Raw genomic sequence first — 16,799 nt, 5'->3', positions numbered from 1 at the left:
ATGGAATTCTCCAAAATGCATTCTGTTCCGTTCTCATACCGGAGAGCAAACCGCAGCATGTTGTAGTTTACGGATTCCGTCCTGGGATATGGAATCCGGCATGACCCCCAATGCAAGTCAATGGGGACGGATCCGTTTTCTCTGCCACAATAGAAGACAGGTCCATCCCCCATTGGACTGCCTTACCAAATATGGCAGGTGGCAGTCCGGGCACATCACCAGTGACATCCCTCTTCACGAAGAGGAGAGCCTGTGTGAGTTATCCAGCCCCAAGCATGGTCTGCCTCACTGTTTCATCCAGGACATAGTACATTTTGTATCTATTTATCCTGCTTTGATCTATGATATTATTTACAATAATTATCTTCCTCCAACCGACCCCCTGATGAACCTTGGTGGGGAAATGTGTTGGGGTTAAAAATATTACTGACATCATTATCTCTGTGATATTCCCAACGTCCAAGGCCAGACAGGGCATGTACGGGGGCGGGGAGATCCCACCATCGAGGATCATCCCTGGGCAAAGGTTAACCCAGGGCGGGTACAGGGAGAGAATCATCCCCAGCACCCATCAAAGTGCCCTAACCTATCCCCATCACAAGTGCCCTTGTGGAATTTGCACTATCTACATGCCATTAGTTTCACCAATTCACGGTGGTAGCTGGGCGACATCCTGTCCTGATACTTTTTGGTCACCCAGGGTGATGTATTCTACTTTTTAATTGAACCTATAAAAGCTATATTTTAAAGGGTCCAAAACTCTAGGTTAATATCCATCCCCATTGACTTTCAGTGGAGTTCATGACGGATCCGTCTTGGCAATGTTAAAGATAATACAACCGGATCCGTTCATAACGGACGCAGATGGTTGTGTTATCATTAACGGAAGCGTTTTTGCTGAAACCTGCCAAATCCAGGAAAAACGCTAGTGTGAAAGTAGCCAATGTTTTTAGGGTACTTTAACACTTGCGGCAGAGGATTCCAACAGGCAATCCAGATGCAAACTGATGGCATTTGTCAGACTGATCCAGATGCGGATTCATCTGACAAATTGCATTGCAATACAGGATCCATCTCTCCGGTGTCATCTGGAAAAAACAGATCCGGTATTAATATTAATTATTTTTTTGCATTTTTAAAGGTCTGCGCAGACCGAAAAGCCGGATCGGTTTTGCTGAAACATTTAATGCCGGATACGGGACTAATACACTTCAAACGTAAGAGGGACCTAAAGACTACTTTCACACCTGCGTTAGGTGCGGATCCATCTGGTATCTGCACAGACGGATCCGCACCTATAATGCAAACGATTGTATCTGTTCAGAACGGATCCGTTTGCATTATGAAGAACAAAGACAAAACAGATCCGTCCTGACTTACATTGAAAGTCAATGGAAGACGGATCCGTTTTCAATTGCACCATATTGTGTCAGTGAAAATGGATCTGCTCCCATACATTGTAAGTCAGGACGGATCCGTTTGGCTCCGCATCGCCAGGCGGACACCAAAACGCTGCAAGAGCAGAATGGCAAACTGATGCATTCTGAACGGATCCTTATCCATTCAGAATGCATTGGGGCAAAACTGATCCGTTTGTGAGAGCCCTGAAACGGATCCCACAAGCGGACCCAGAAACGTCAGTGTGAAAGTAGCCTTACTGAAGCATCCTGAACGGATTACTCTCCATTCAGAATGCATTAGGATAAAACTGATCAGTATTGAGCCCCTGTGACGGAACTCTATGCCGGAAAAGAAAAACGCTAGCGTGAAAGTAGCCTTAGTGACGGATCCGCAAGTGTACGGAACGGATGCATCAAACACAACAGAACCGTTTTGGTCCGATTTTGAGATCCCCTGAGGGATATAAAAGAAGCCCAAGTCGAAAACAGTGTTTTGAAACTTTTTGGGTGGAATTCCGCTTGAGTGCAGCCACTTACCTGCTATGTCCCACAGCTGCAGTCTGACCAGGGTCTTGCTGTCCCAGTTAATGACTTTGAGGGCGAAGTCCACGCCGATGGTGGCCCTGTAGTGCTGGGAGAAGAGCTGGTGCACATAGCGCTTGATGATGCTGGTCTTGCCCACCCCCAGTTCCCCGATGACCAGCACTTTGAAGAGGTACTCCCTGCGCTCGGGGGCGCCCGCTCCCTGCTCCGCGCCCGCCGTCTCCCCGGCCATGTAGTCGCAGACTGAGGAGGCGATACCGCGTCTGGTTGTGAACAGACCTATGTCCGCATCCCCCTCACTTCACGCGCACCGCTTCATGCGACCGAGGGAAACTTCACTTTTCTTTCACACAAACTTTTTCTTTTTTTTTCCTGCTTTTTCTCTCCTCCCAGTCTGTCAGCGAACCAACCACCTGCAAGTCACAGGACAGGAAGCCTCAGCCCCGGGCAGGGAGGAGAGCTGGGAGGTGCGATGTACTAAGCGTGGTGAACGAGCGTGAGAGCTGAGAGGACACACCGACTACCTGCTTCAGGACAACCCACCCCACCCCACATACTGCCCGTAACTACCTGCTACAGGACAACTCACCCCACATACTGCCCATAACTGCCTGCTACAGGACAACCCACCCCACATACTGACCATAACTGCCTGCTACAGGACAACCCACCCCACATACTGCCCGTAACTACCTGCTACAGGACAACCCACCCCACATACTGCCCATAACTACCTGCTACAGGACAACCCACCCCACATACTGCCCATAACTGCCTGCTACAGGACAACCCACCCCACATACTGCCCATAACTGCCTGCTACAGGACAACCCACCCCACATACTGACCGTAACTACCTGCTACAGGACAACCCACCCCACATACTGACCATAACTGCCTGCTACAGGACAACCCACCCCACATACTGCCCATAACTACCTGCTACAGGACAACCCACCCCACATACTGCCCATAACTGCCTGCTACAGGACAACCCACCCCACATACTGCCCATAACTGCCTGCTACAGGACAACCCACCCCACATACTGACCGTAACTACCTGCTACAGGACAACCCACCCCACATACTGCCCATAACTGCCTGCTACAGGACAACCCACCCCACATACTGCCCATAACTACCTGCTACAGGACAACCCACCCCACATACTGCCCATAACTACCTGCTACAGGACAACCCACCCCACATACTGACCGTAACTACCTGCTACAGGACAACCCACCCCACATACTGACCGTAACTACCTGCTACAGGACAACCCACCCCACATACTGACCGTAACTGCCTGCTACAGGACAACTCACCCCACATACTGCCCATAACTACCTGCTACAGGACAACCCACCCCACATACTGACCGTAACTACCTGCTACAGGACAACCCACCCCACATACTGCCCATAACTACCTGCTACAGGACAACCCACCCCACATACTGACCGTAACTGCCCATACATTGCACCTCAGCAGCAAAGTACAGTGCACTCTCTGACACCTCAGGCCTCCCAAGTGTCCCTCTTTTGGACCCAAGTCCCTCTTTGCTCCATAAATGTCCCTCCTTTTGATTAGAGGTATAGATTTTGATTATTACATCCACGATATTGACCCAGAAAGTGTCAGGTTCCTCTCTGTATATTAGTGCCCGTCTTGTATATTATTTCATTGCTTGATGCGCTTTGAATTTTAGAAACTTCTATATTCAGATTATTTTTGGGCCATTTCGTAAGAGAAAACCATTGAACTATATTGATATACAGGAAAAATCGATCTTTAACAAAACGAGCGATAAGCGTCCCTCTTGACCAGCCAAAAAGTTAGGAGGTATGCCTTCCACGCCTGTCTACAGGCTGCAGATCTTTTAGATATGGATCTGCTCATACAGACCTAACTGATGATCTATCCCGACACCCGGGCCCCCTGCCAATCAGCTGTTTGAGAAGGCAGCAGCGTCACGGCCTTCTCGTTGTTTACCGCTGGCCGAGTGACGTCACGACTAGTATCAACTGGCATGGGCGGGGCTAAACTCTGTTTACTTGAATGGAGCTTAGCCCCGCCCAGGCCAGTGATACTAGTCGTGACGTCACTGGGCCAGCGGTAAACAGTGAGAAGGCCGCGGCGCTGCTGGAGCACCGCTGCCTTCTCAAACAGCTGATCGGCAGGGGTCCCGGGTGCCAGACCCCCACCGATCAGAAGCTGATGATCTATCCAGAGGATAGATCATCAGTTTAAACGAACTGCAGAACCCCTTTAACCACTTGCCGCACAAGTAACGCCGATAGGCATCCGGGCGGCGGCAGTCTCAGGCTCAGTGACGCCTATTGGCGTCATCTCGTGAGACCCGAGATTTCGCGTGAACGCACGCGCGCATTGGTTTTCACGTGTTGAGCGTTTTACAGCACGTTTGAACGCGCTGTAAAACGCTCAGGTGTGAACTTAGGGTTAGGCTTTACGGGGTTGCTCACAATTTAGCCCCGTCCTAAATGCCAGAACAGTAAACACACCCCACAAATGACCCCATTTCGGAAAGTAGACACCCCAAGGTATTAACTGAGGGGTATATTGAGTCCGTGGGAGATTTTTGTTTTTTGCCAGAAGTTAGCAGAAATGGAAACTTTATTATTTATTTATTTTCCTCAGAAAGTGTCATTTTCCGCTAACTTGGGAAAAAAAATTAAATCATACATGAACTCACCATGCCCCTACGCAAATACTTTGGGGTGTCTTCTTTCTAAAATGGGGTCATTTGGAGGGTATTTATACTATCCTGCCATTCTAGCACCTCAAGAAACATGACAGGTGCTCAGAAAGTCAGAGCTGCTTCAAAATGTGGAAATTCACATTTTTGTACCATAGTTGTAAACGCTATAACTTTTACGCAAACCAATAAATATACACTTATTGGATTTTTTTTTATCAAAGACATGTAGCACAATAAGTTCTGACACAAACTTGTATAGAAATGTAATTATATTTGAACAATTTTACCAGAAAAAGTTAAAAATACACATTTTTTGAGAAAATTGCGGTCTATTTTGATTAATATCAGAAAAACGAAAACTCTCAGCAGCAATCAAATACCACCAAAAGAAAGCTGTATTTGTAAGAAGATAAGGAGGTAAAATTCATTTAGGTGCCAAGTTGCATGACCGAGCAATAAACTGTTAAAGTTGTGAAGTGCCGATTTGTAAAAAAAAGGGCCTGGTCTCTAGGGGGGTATAAACCTGTGGTCCTTAAGTGGTTAAAGAGTAACTACATTTTTTTTTTTTTTTTTTTTTTGATATGTCATAGGGACATATCAGAAGCAGTGTTGGACTGGGGTGCCTGAGTCCCATCAGTAAAATGTATTATGGGGGCCCACCATACGGATACATTCAAAGATAATAAATAATCCAACGTTTTTTATATGCTAAAAAATGTTTTTTATATGAACATAGGCCGGTTGAGGTGCTGTACATTGAATATACAGTCAGGTCCATAAATATTGGGACATCAACACAGTTCTACGATTTTTGGCCTTTACACCACTACAATAGATTTGAAAAGAAACAAACAAGATCTGCTTTAACTGCAGACTGTCAACTTTAATTTGAGGGTATTTACATCCAAATCAGCTGAACGGTGTAGGAATTACAACAGTTTGCATATGTGCCTCCCACTTGTTAAGGAACCAAAAGTAATGGGACAGAATAATCATAAATGAAACATTCACTTTTTAATACTTGGTTGCAAATCCTTTGCAGTCAATTACAGCATGAAGTCTGGAACGCATAGACATCACCAGACGCTGGGTTTCATCCCTGGTGATGCTCTGCCAGGCCTCTACTGCAACTGTGTCAGTTACTGCTTGTCCTTGTGGCATTTTTCCTTCAGTTTTGTCTTCAGCAAGTGAAATGCATGCTCAATCGGATTCAGGCCAGGTGATTGACTTGGCCATTGCATAACATTCCACTTCTTTCCCTTAAAAAACTCTTTGGTTGCTTTTGCAGTATGCTTTGGGTCATTGTCCATCTGCACTGTGAAGTGCTGTGCAATGAGTTCTGAAGTATTTGGCTGAATATGAGCAGATAATATTGCCCCAAACACTTCAGAATTCATCCTGCTGCTTTTGTTAGCAGTCACATCATCAATAAATACAAGAGAACCAGTTCCATTGGCAGCCATACATGTCCACGCCACGACACTACCACCGCCATGCTTCACTGATGAGGTGGTATGCTTAGGATCATGAGCAGTTCCTTTCCTTCTCCATACTCTTCTCTTCCCATCACTCTGGTACAAGTTGATCTTGGTCTTATCTGTCCATAGGATGTTGTTCCAGAACCGTGAAGGCTTTTTTAGATGTCGTTTGGCAAACTCTAATCTGGCCTTCCTGTTTTTGAGGCTCACCAATGGTTTACATCTTGTGGTGAACCCTCTGTTTTCACTCTGGTGAAGTCTTCTCTTGATTGTTGACTTTGACACACATACACCTACCTCCTGGAGAGTGTTCTTGATCTGGCCAACTGTTGGGAAGGGTGTTTTCTTCACCAGGGAAAGTATTCTTCGGTCATCCACCACAGTTGTTTTCCGTGGTCTTCCAGGTCTTTTGGTGTTGCTGAGCTCACCGGTGCGTTCCTTCTTTTTAAGAATGTTCCAAACAGTTGTTTTGGCCACACCTAATGTTTTTGCTAGCTCTCTGATGGGTTTGTTGTGTTTTTTTTCAGCCTAATGATGGCTTGCTTCACTGATAGTGACAGCTCTTTGGATCTCATCTTGAGAGTTGACAGCAACAGATTCCAAATGCAAATAGCACACTTGAAATTAAATCTGGACCTTTTATCTGCTCGTTGTAATTGGGATAATGAGGGAATAACACACACCTGGCCATGGAACACCTGAGAAGCCAATTGTCCCATTACTTTTGGCTCCTTAACATATGCAAACTGTTGTAACTCCTACACCGTTCACCTGATTTGGATGTAAATGCCCTCAAATTAAAGCTGACAGTCTGCAGTTAAAGCACATCTTGTTTGTTTCATTTCAAATCCATTGTGGTGGTGTATAGAGCCAAAAATGTTACAATTCGATGTCCCAATATTTATGGACCTGACTGTATGTATGTAGTGCAGTAAGTCTAATGTGTTATGTGCCACTTGTGCAGGGGGTGGGAGACTAGGGGCCCATCTGGGGATTACCCTGTATCCTTGTGAGCCAGTCTGAGCCTGATCAGAAGTGTTGAGTGGCGGGGCTCACAGCTCTGAGACCCCCAACGATCTGTAGAAAGAGGGGTCAGAAGCGCTCAACCAAGTGCAGATTCTCCTCGCTGCTGAGCACGAGACTGTAGACAAACTCATAGACTTTCTATTAAAACCGTCTACAGTCTCGCGCTCAGTGAGGAGAAGCTGCACTCGGGTGAGCGCTTCTGACCCCTCATTCTAGCGATCGGTGGGGGTCTTAGAGCTGTTTCTTACCCCCTCCGATCAACACTTCTGATATGTTCCTATAAGATATCACAAAATAAAATAAAAAGTGTAATTACTGTAAAATCTTCAGCAGGGTATATGCACATGATGAAGTGCATTCCGTGCGTCCCATCGCACCTCCGCCCTGTACACATTTTTTCAGGGAGAAAATCAGCAGCCTAAGGGCCCAAGAAAACTCCAGGCTGCTGATGCGGACCATTGACTTGAATGGGTTCGCGATCTGCAAAATATAGGACATGTCCTATCTTTTGCGAAGCGAACATAGGCATCGGAAGCCGACGGAAACACTTGGAGTAGCTTCAGTGGGTTACGTGCTTCCGCACCACAAAAGATAGGACAGGATTGTGGATCCATTCAAGTCAATGGGTCTGCACCGCAATACAGGATTCATATGGCTGGTGACCCTGCATTGCGGGGTGCTATTTGCGATCTACAACACGAGCACGGAGACCATACGGTTGGGTGCATGAGCCCAAAGGGTACGGCCACACGTTCAGGAGCACATTCAAAAGAGGGGAAGTCGTATCTGTCCTGTATACTTTCTCTTCATTTATGATCCACTCCTGATTTTGACTTCCAAAACTACATCAGTAAACCTGACCATGCGGCCGTACCCTAAGGGGGCATTCACACGCTCATATATATTTTTTGGTCTGCAATTCATGTGCATTCCGCAAATTATAGAGCATGTCCTATTCTTGGCCACAAAAGCAGGCCAAGACCCATTGAAGTCAATGGGTCCTCAAAAAAATGAAAAAGATCTAACACAGACATGACACAGATTTTGCGGAGCGTAAAAATGTACCTTTATGTTTTCCAAATAGAAAAGATACTGACCTGCAGTGTGGATTTTGAAATAAGAAGCCCGTCAATCGTTTGTCAATTTCGATGCTGATTTGATCATTTTCACGGCAAAGAAATCCAGGCCAAATCTGCATCAGTTTCCAAGACAAAATCTGCAAGTAAGGCCTCATGCACACACAACCGTATCCGTTTTTCAGTACGCAAATCACATCCACAAAATACAGATGTGGTCAGTATGCCGTCTGCATTTTATTTGCAGATCCATTGTTTTCAATGGGTCCGTAGCCTGCATTTTGGGAGCATAGTCTGTCTTTTTGCAGAACAGATGCAGAAACACACAGGGCCTAAAACATGCAGATTTTGGTGCGGGAACACGGCAAAATCTGCACAAAATTCTACACAGAAAATCTTCATAAACTACACTCCGATGTGCATATAGCCTTAGGGCGTACTCACACAATAATGTGACGGCCATGCTTGTTTTGCAGACCGTAATCTGCGCATTCACAAAATATGGACACTGGCCATGTGCACCCCAAATCATAATGCGGTCCCATTGACTTCAAAAGGTACAAGATCCGCTCCCTCCGTACAGTAGTCAAACAAAGTATTATGCAAATCGACTTCGGATGTTTCATCCAAAGTCGATTCGCTCATCCCTATTAGTGACCATAAAAGCTGAACTATGTAAATAGGATTTTGTAAACTACTGTTATCAAATCACACTAGTACAAATGATAACTCATGACTTAAAGGGTTCCTCAGGCCAGCCTTACTAGATGGTCTGTTTTGCCAGCATTTTCCATTTCAATTACAACATACCTTAGTGGTTCATGTAGCCAGCAGTGTCTTCATAGTAAGTTACATAAAAATGCAGACCGGAAACTGCTTAAGCTACAGTACATAAATTAGTAAGATCAAAAATAGACTGTGCATCTGTTGGTTTAGAAATTTACAACTGCTGTCTTGAGAACTCGGGTGACCTTGCAATGTATAATGTTGGCATGCAGTTATTTATGAGGCATTTCATTTCCCAGTGGATATAACATTCCTTTTTCTTTCAAAGTAATTACATTGTAAAACAGTAAAATACTGGTTTTAGCACCTAAAAATACAAATCACTGTTCACCACTCCAACCGAGTGCAACAGTTATTTGCCAGGTGCAGTGGCGTCAACAAATACAAGACACCACAGCCATCAGCTGTTTTTATACTGGCACCACCTCCATCTCAACAGTGTATGAATGATGTCACCATTCGTTTTGTACAGTGTTCATATTAGGACACTTTGAAATGTGAAAGCCAATAATGCTGGTCAAGAACAATATTAGTATTAGTACATTTGACCTGACAATCGCACTTTCTTTATTTTTTCTGCTCCTAGTATTTCTTAGATCTTTTGTGTATAGGGAACTTTGCAATTTTTTGTATAGCTCAGCTATCTTTGTCAGTGGATTTATTGAAACTGGCGCTTTCTGCGCCTGTCTTGACATTCCCTGCGCTGCCGGAGGCGTATACACATAACTGGAGATGAGTAAAGTTTTAAAAAATTCTCTGAAGTTAGCCAAGAAATTCAATTAGTTACAAATTAACACGAATCGCTTTAAATCACTTATACCCAGCCCACTCTGCCTTAGGGTACGGTCACACGGAGCGCCAGCTGCCTTTCATTTAATATTGAAGACCACACAGTATAGTCGCTCTTCATTGCACCTTAATGCACCGTTAATGCACCTTTAAATAGGGTCTGTTGCTGGTATGGGGTTTGACTGGTGGGGGCACAATATGCAAATTATTGCTGTTCTGGCCTGCAATCTCCTGCAGGTTATTGAACAGTAAATATGGAATATTAATCAGCTCTGGCATACCCACTTCTCCAACCCCAGCGCTCTACTGGTGGAAGCACTTCTTCTGCCATCTGCTTTTCCTTCTTTTCCTCATCATATTTTATCAATGAGAATATGTCATCAGGAACATCCAGATCCTCCTCCCTCTGCATCTTCATGACTTTTCTAGGACATGGAGACGTTGAAGGATGATTTGGAAGAAGTAAAGCCAGCAAAAGATGTCATTTTCAGCAACACCGTCCCAGTATATAAGCCCTTGCCACGTCTCTCCCTATGCTCAGCTAACAGATAAATGTCAGAGACTGCACAGGATGAGGATTTTAGAGGACTGTGACGTCACAGGGGATTGGCAGGCTGCAAGGCATTATGGGTGATCTTGCGTTCCCTGGCTTCTTACTTTCACTTTGTAACACCTGCAGCACCCATTTTAGTAAAAACTGATTCGTTACCACGAAGCATGAGGAAATTAAGATTCATCGTTAATAAAAGTTTTCCTAAACTTCGGACCGAATTCAGCTTTGAATGCTTCGCTTCACTCAACACTACCAATAACTATCCAACAGATTTATCATCCCTAAGGAGAAGAAAATAGATGCAAGTCTATGCCTAGTTGTAAAAGGCTTAGATTTTTATTTTCTGTCTTTGAGACGCTATAATGTATTAAGAGACTTACACTTTTTTTTAACAAAATTGGTGTATTTCACTCCAACAAACTTCAGTTTGAGACTGGATTGTAAAACGCAATTCTCAATAAATCTCCGTAGTTTATAGTGAGAGAAGACCTTTGCATTGTAAACCTGTGGATGAACTTTCTGTGAGAGAAGCATACAAACTTCACCCGGAAACTGCCAAGTCACTTTCTGGTGAAAGTTTTCTTGAAGAAAACCCGAAGAAAACATAGTAACATAGTACATAAGGCCGAAAAAAGACATTTGTCCATCCAGTTCGGCCTGTCATCCTGTAAGTTGATCCAGAGGAAGGCAAACAAAAAAACACCCTGTGAGGTAGAAGCCAATTTTCCCCACTTTAGGGGAATAAAAAATTCCTTCCCGACTTCAATCAGGCAATCGGAATAACTCCCTGGATCAACGACCCCTCTCTAGTATGTATAGCCTGTAATATTATTACACTCCAGAAATACATCCAGGCCCCTCTTGAATTCCTTTATTGTACTCACCATCATCACCTCTTCAGGCAGAGAGTTCCATAGTCTCACTGCTCTTACCGTAAAGAATCCTCTTTTATGTTTGTGTACAAACATTCTTTCCTCCAGACGCAGAGGATGTCCCCTCGTCACAGTTACAGTCCGGGGGATAAATAGATGATGGGAGAGATCTCTGTACTGACCCCTGATATATTTATACATAGTAATTCGATCTCCCCTCAGTCGTCTTTTTTTCTAAAGCGAATAACCCTAATTTTGATAATCTTTCAGGGTACTGTAGTTGCCCTATTCCAGTTATTACTTTAGTTGCCCTCCTCTGGACCCTCTCCAGCTCTGCTATGTCTGCCTTGTTTACAGGAGCCCAGAACTGTACACAGTACTCCATGTGTGGTCTGACTAATGATTTGTAAAGTGGTAGGACTATGTTCTCATCACCGGCATCTATGCCCCTTTTGATGCAACCCATTATCTTATTGGCCTTGGCAGCAGCTGCCTGACACTGGTTTTTGCAGCTTAGTTTGCTGTTTATTAAAATTCCTAGATCCCTTTCCATGTCAGTGTTACCGAGTGTTATACCATTTAGTATGTACGGGTGACTTGCATTATTCCTTCCCATGTGCATAACTTTACATTTGTCAGTGTTAAACCTCATCTGCCACTTATCTGCCCAAGCCTCCAGTCTATCCAGATCGCTCTGTAGTAGTATACTGTCCTCTTCAGTGTTAATTACTTTACACAGTTTAGTGTCATCTGCAAAAATTGATATTTTACTATGCAAGCCTTCACCAAGATCATTAATAAATATATTGAAGATAATAGGGCCCAATACTGACCCCTGAGGTACTCCACTAGTGACAGTGACCCAATCTGAGTGTGTACCACTAATAACCACCCTCTGTTTTCTATCCCTCAGCCAGTTACTTACCCACATACAGACGTTTTCTCCCAGTCCGAGCATTCTCATTTTATATACTAACCTTTTATGTGGTACAGTGTCAAAGGCTTTGGAGAAGTCCAGATATACGACATCCATTGATTCGCCGATGTCAAGTCTAGAACTTACCTCCTCACAGAAACTGATTAAATTAGTTTGGCATGACCGATCCCTCATGAAGCCATGCTGATATGGCGTTATTTGCTTATTTCCGTTGAGATGCTCTAAGATAGCATCTCTCAGAAAACCTTCAAACAGTTTACCCACAACAGATGTTAAACTTACCGGCCTATAGTTTCCAGGCTCTGTTTTTGGACCCTTTTTGAATATTGGCACCACATTTGCTATGCGCCAATCCTGTGGGACATTCCCTGTCAGTATAGAGTCTGCAAATATCAGAAATAAGGGTCTGGCTATGACATTACTTAATTCCCTTAGGATACGGGGGTGTATGCCATCCGGTCCTGGCGATTTGTCTATTTTAATCTTTTTAAGTCGCTGTTGTACTTCTTCCTGGGTCAGACAGGAGAAACAAAAGAGAATTGATGGGCATGGCTAGTCAAAAGTCTGGTGAGTGTCAACATATCTCAAGACATATATTTTACAAAATAATGCCAACATAAAGCAGACATATGGTGAATGTTAATAAATAACTATTTTGTGAGGTATCTTAAAAGCAGAGAAACTCAAATTTAGAAAATTGCTAATTTTGCCAAATTTTCGGTAACGGGTAAACGCACCAACCCAAATTTACCACTAACATGAAGTACGACTTGTCATGAAAAAACTGTCTCAGAATCTCTTGGATACATACGGTAAGAATATTCCAAAGTTATTACCAATTAACGTGTCACATGTCAGATTTGTCTGGAAATGGTTAAGGACCTTTTAAATCTGGTGATTATCGACTACACCCCTCAAATTTTTCCAAACTTTGTTGACCCTTTACACAGGAATTAAAGTAATTCTTGTAATACAACAAGGGTTAAAGAGGACCTTTCACCACTCCTGACATGCCTGTTTTAATAGCTTCAGGAGCATCTATTCTTATGGCTCTATGTTGTGCCATTCCTCTATTATTTCTACTAGAGGTTATGTATGAATCATTAGCAGTCTGCAGTAAGGGTACAGATAGGTGGTAACAAGTTGGGGGGGTGTACCTGCATAGTCTGACAATGGCAGCACTGGTTTGATCAGAATGAATCTGTGCAGGTACATACCCTCAAGTGGTTATCACCTGTATCTTTACTGCAGACTGCTGGCATTACATTACATGTGGAATGCATGAAGCTATTAAAAGTTATTCTGTAACAGCAAAACAAATCTCAATATTTATTACTCTGATTCTGCAGAAACATCTGACATGTCATCATAAACTGCTATATCGGCACACTGCAGGGCTCAGACGGGAAGGAGCACCACATGGTTTTTGCCAGCAATCTTGCATTTGAAGAGACTGTGAAGTACCCCTACAGAGGAAACCCTATGTCCCCATTTTGGAAACTACACTCCTCAAAGAATTTAAGACAATGCCCCCTATGTGGTTATGCATTGCTGTTTTGGCACACTGCAGGATTCAGAAGAGAAAGAGCACCATGTGCATTTGAGGCCTACTTTGGTGATTTATACAGCACTGGCTGACAATTGTAGAGGCTCTGCATCAATAAAAAAAAAAAAAGAAACCCCAAAGAAGTGACCCCTTTTTATGAACCACACCCGTCACAAAATGTTTCCAAGGGGTATAGTTAGCATTTTGACCCAATAGGTGTTTTGCAAAAATGAATACATAGCAGATGTTGCAAAGTGAAAATTGCAATTTTTCCACAGATATAGCATTTCATTGCCCAATATGTTGTTTCCAGCGTGTGCCAGTGTGAAAAGTCAGCCCTCTTATTATTATGCTGTGGTTCCTGGTTTTAGAAGCACCCTTCATGTCGCCCTAATCTTTTTGAATGTATGAATGGGCTCAGGAGTAAAGGAGCGCCATGCGCATTTTGAGGGCCAGTGCGGTGATTTACACATCTTGTGCTGACAACTGTAGAGGCTCTGGGGTGAAACGATAAATGGAACCTCCACAGAGTGACCCCATTTTGGTAACGATGACCTTCAAGGTATTATAGGGTGAAGTGAGCATTTTGATATCACATATATTTTGTTGCACTGGCATGCATCATTACTAGTATGGGCACAATGGGGGCATTATTACTTATGGGGCACAATGGAGGACATTAATATTATTATTGGCAGCACTGTTAACATTTTCTGCACTCTGGCATTTTTAGGACACTGTGGGCACTATCTGTGTGGTACTAGTATTTTCAGGGGGAATGTTTCTGAAGTATAGTTTTGGGGAGCCCAACGGGCACAGTATTGGGGGTGGCAGGATGGGGTCTTTATAAAATGGGAGGATGATGGAAAAGTAGGAGACTAAGATGTATGTTTGTTAAGCTCTGCAGAGACAAGAGATAGCTGAAAGAAATCATCATGGGGATCTGGTCCCTATATATATATATAGCTTGATGAGGGCAACAAAACTTTTTACATTTGAAACTTTTTTAATTTTTATAATACACTTTTTTTTTATCACTTTGTGTCCCCCATAATTTCATACAAGACTCCCATTCTCCGGTGATCACATGACCAATGGGAATGGATCCAAGAAGCGACATTGATGCATTACAACAAAAGAGAAAACATCCTTTCCTTCTTTATGGGGAGTCTGATAATGGGTTGTTTGCTCCAGCATCTGCACGATTAGCATGCTGCTGTGACCTCCACAGTGATGTTTTAAAACGGCATTGCAGAGACATGTCTGACTGCACAAACATTTTTAGTGTATGGGTGGTTGGGAGCTGGATAACAGAAGGCTTTCGTAATATGCACTTTGTCACCTAACAGGTTTGACTTAGGGCTACTCCTAAGATCGTTATGTAAGTGCCCCCACCCATGGTTTTCATTCTATAATCCCTATGCATGGATCTGGTTTTTGCTGCAGGGGAACCACCAGGCCGCTGCCTCTTGGAGTAGTCTCCATTCAGTTACAACTGACCAAGGTGGTTTGAGATACATTGTTGCAAGGCACCAAGAGGACAGGCAAAATTGTAGTTAGTAGACAAGCTGAGATCTGGACAGGCACAGTTAGTTCAATCCGGTAAATAGGCAATTGGTTACGGCAGACGGCACAGGTTACATTCAATAGGAAGAGGTCAGGCATGGAAGATCAGGCAACACTTTTGAAAGACTAGACAGGCCATGGACTTTATTGCTGTGGAACTTTCCGTAGGGGAAGGTACTTTAACAAAAACAGGGCATCCAGCCATTGGCTGGGGATAGGCACCATGCACTGCCCCTTCAAGAGCCAGGAAGTGCACGCTTACATGCCCTAAGGAAGCAGAGAATAGTGGCAAGAGAAAGTGAGGCCAGAAGAGGCCCACAATGCTGAGCCCTAAGCACTCCAGTGACCATGCCAATGAGAGGAGGGAGATCATGGTGGGCATGTTTACATTCCAGAGCAGGAGTGATGAATAGTTCAGCGGAATATTTCCCACTGAGAGGCGTGAGACAGACATAGGCTGTTGCCATTACAGTATTCATGCTAGAAATGATCATCATCCTTCTCTGCTCAAGAGATTTTAATTACATCAGTATATGTAATCCTAACAATTTAATGCATAAGAAAAGCACACTCTATTTTAGTGATGCCTGTGGGGTCAAAGCGCTCAGTACACCCCTATGATAAATTTCCTGAGGGGTGAAGTTTTCAATATGGGGTTACTTTTTGGGGGTTTCCACTGTAGGGTACCTCAAGGTCTCTTCAAATGTGACATGGCACCCAAAAACAATTCCAGAAAAATCTGTCCTCCAAAACCATATGGTGTTCCTTCTCTTCTGAGCTCTGTGTGCACTTATAGCAGTTTACAACTATATACCGTATGTATGGGACATAAAAGCCGCCAAAATTTTAATTGTCAAATTAAAATTCATATATGTATTTGCCATTTCATTTTCAACATGTGTACAGAATTCATGCCAAAATTAAAAATAAAATGAAATTCTTTTATTTTTGAACCCAAGATGGATAATTTGTGACAAAAATAAAATGAACATTGGGGGTCATTTATTAAACAAAAATGCCCAATCAATACTTTTGCACCTGGATCGATACGATAGTGGGAATTACTATTTAACGATACTAGGCTTATCACTTATCAGCCTAGTATCACTTAGAGAACATGGCACGCGTCACCCTAGGCGCATAGCATGTTCTCCTCAGCCGCCACAGTGGAGAGGAGGGAGTACCTCCCTCCCCACTGTAATGCTGCTGCCGCTGGCCACCAATTAGAAGAGCAGTGAGGAGGAGGAGGGGAGGGGCTGTGAAGCTGCCGTGCCACCAATGCATATAATTAACATGATTATAATACTGAGGGGGGAGGCCACTGCACTACCAATGCATATGATTACCCTTAAATACAAATGTAGGCTGTGGGTGCTGGTGGTATCACATACCCAGCACCAGGCCACTTTGACAGGCTGCGGCGATCAGCCGAACAGCGTCAATTAACCCCTCAGGTGCAGGTGAATAGGTAACGGGATTAAAAGATCCCAGGTCTAGCTCCTCAAG

General features: G+C 43.8%; 1 protein-coding gene across 1 annotated transcript in view; it reads right to left on the bottom strand.

The window, feature by feature from the left end:
- The window catches only part of RAB32 (RAB32, member RAS oncogene family), a 73,974-nt gene extending 71,610 nt beyond the window's left edge, over window positions 1-2,364 (bottom strand). Inside the window, exon 1 of the mRNA XM_044291700.1 lies at window positions 1,938-2,364. Coding sequence (XP_044147635.1) covers window positions 1,938-2,175 — 238 coding nt within the window. The 5' untranslated portion in view covers window positions 2,176-2,364. The remainder of the gene's footprint in view (window positions 1-1,937) is intronic.
- Window positions 2,365-16,799: the final 14,435 nt, after the last annotated feature.

The sequence above is a fragment of the Bufo gargarizans genome, chromosome 4, assembly GCF_014858855.1.
Source record: "Bufo gargarizans isolate SCDJY-AF-19 chromosome 4, ASM1485885v1, whole genome shotgun sequence".
In the NCBI taxonomy this organism is placed as follows: domain Eukaryota; kingdom Metazoa; phylum Chordata; class Amphibia; order Anura; family Bufonidae; genus Bufo; species Bufo gargarizans.
The sequence above is the reverse complement of the archived record's forward strand: the minus strand, read 5'-3'. Positions and strand labels throughout refer to the sequence as shown.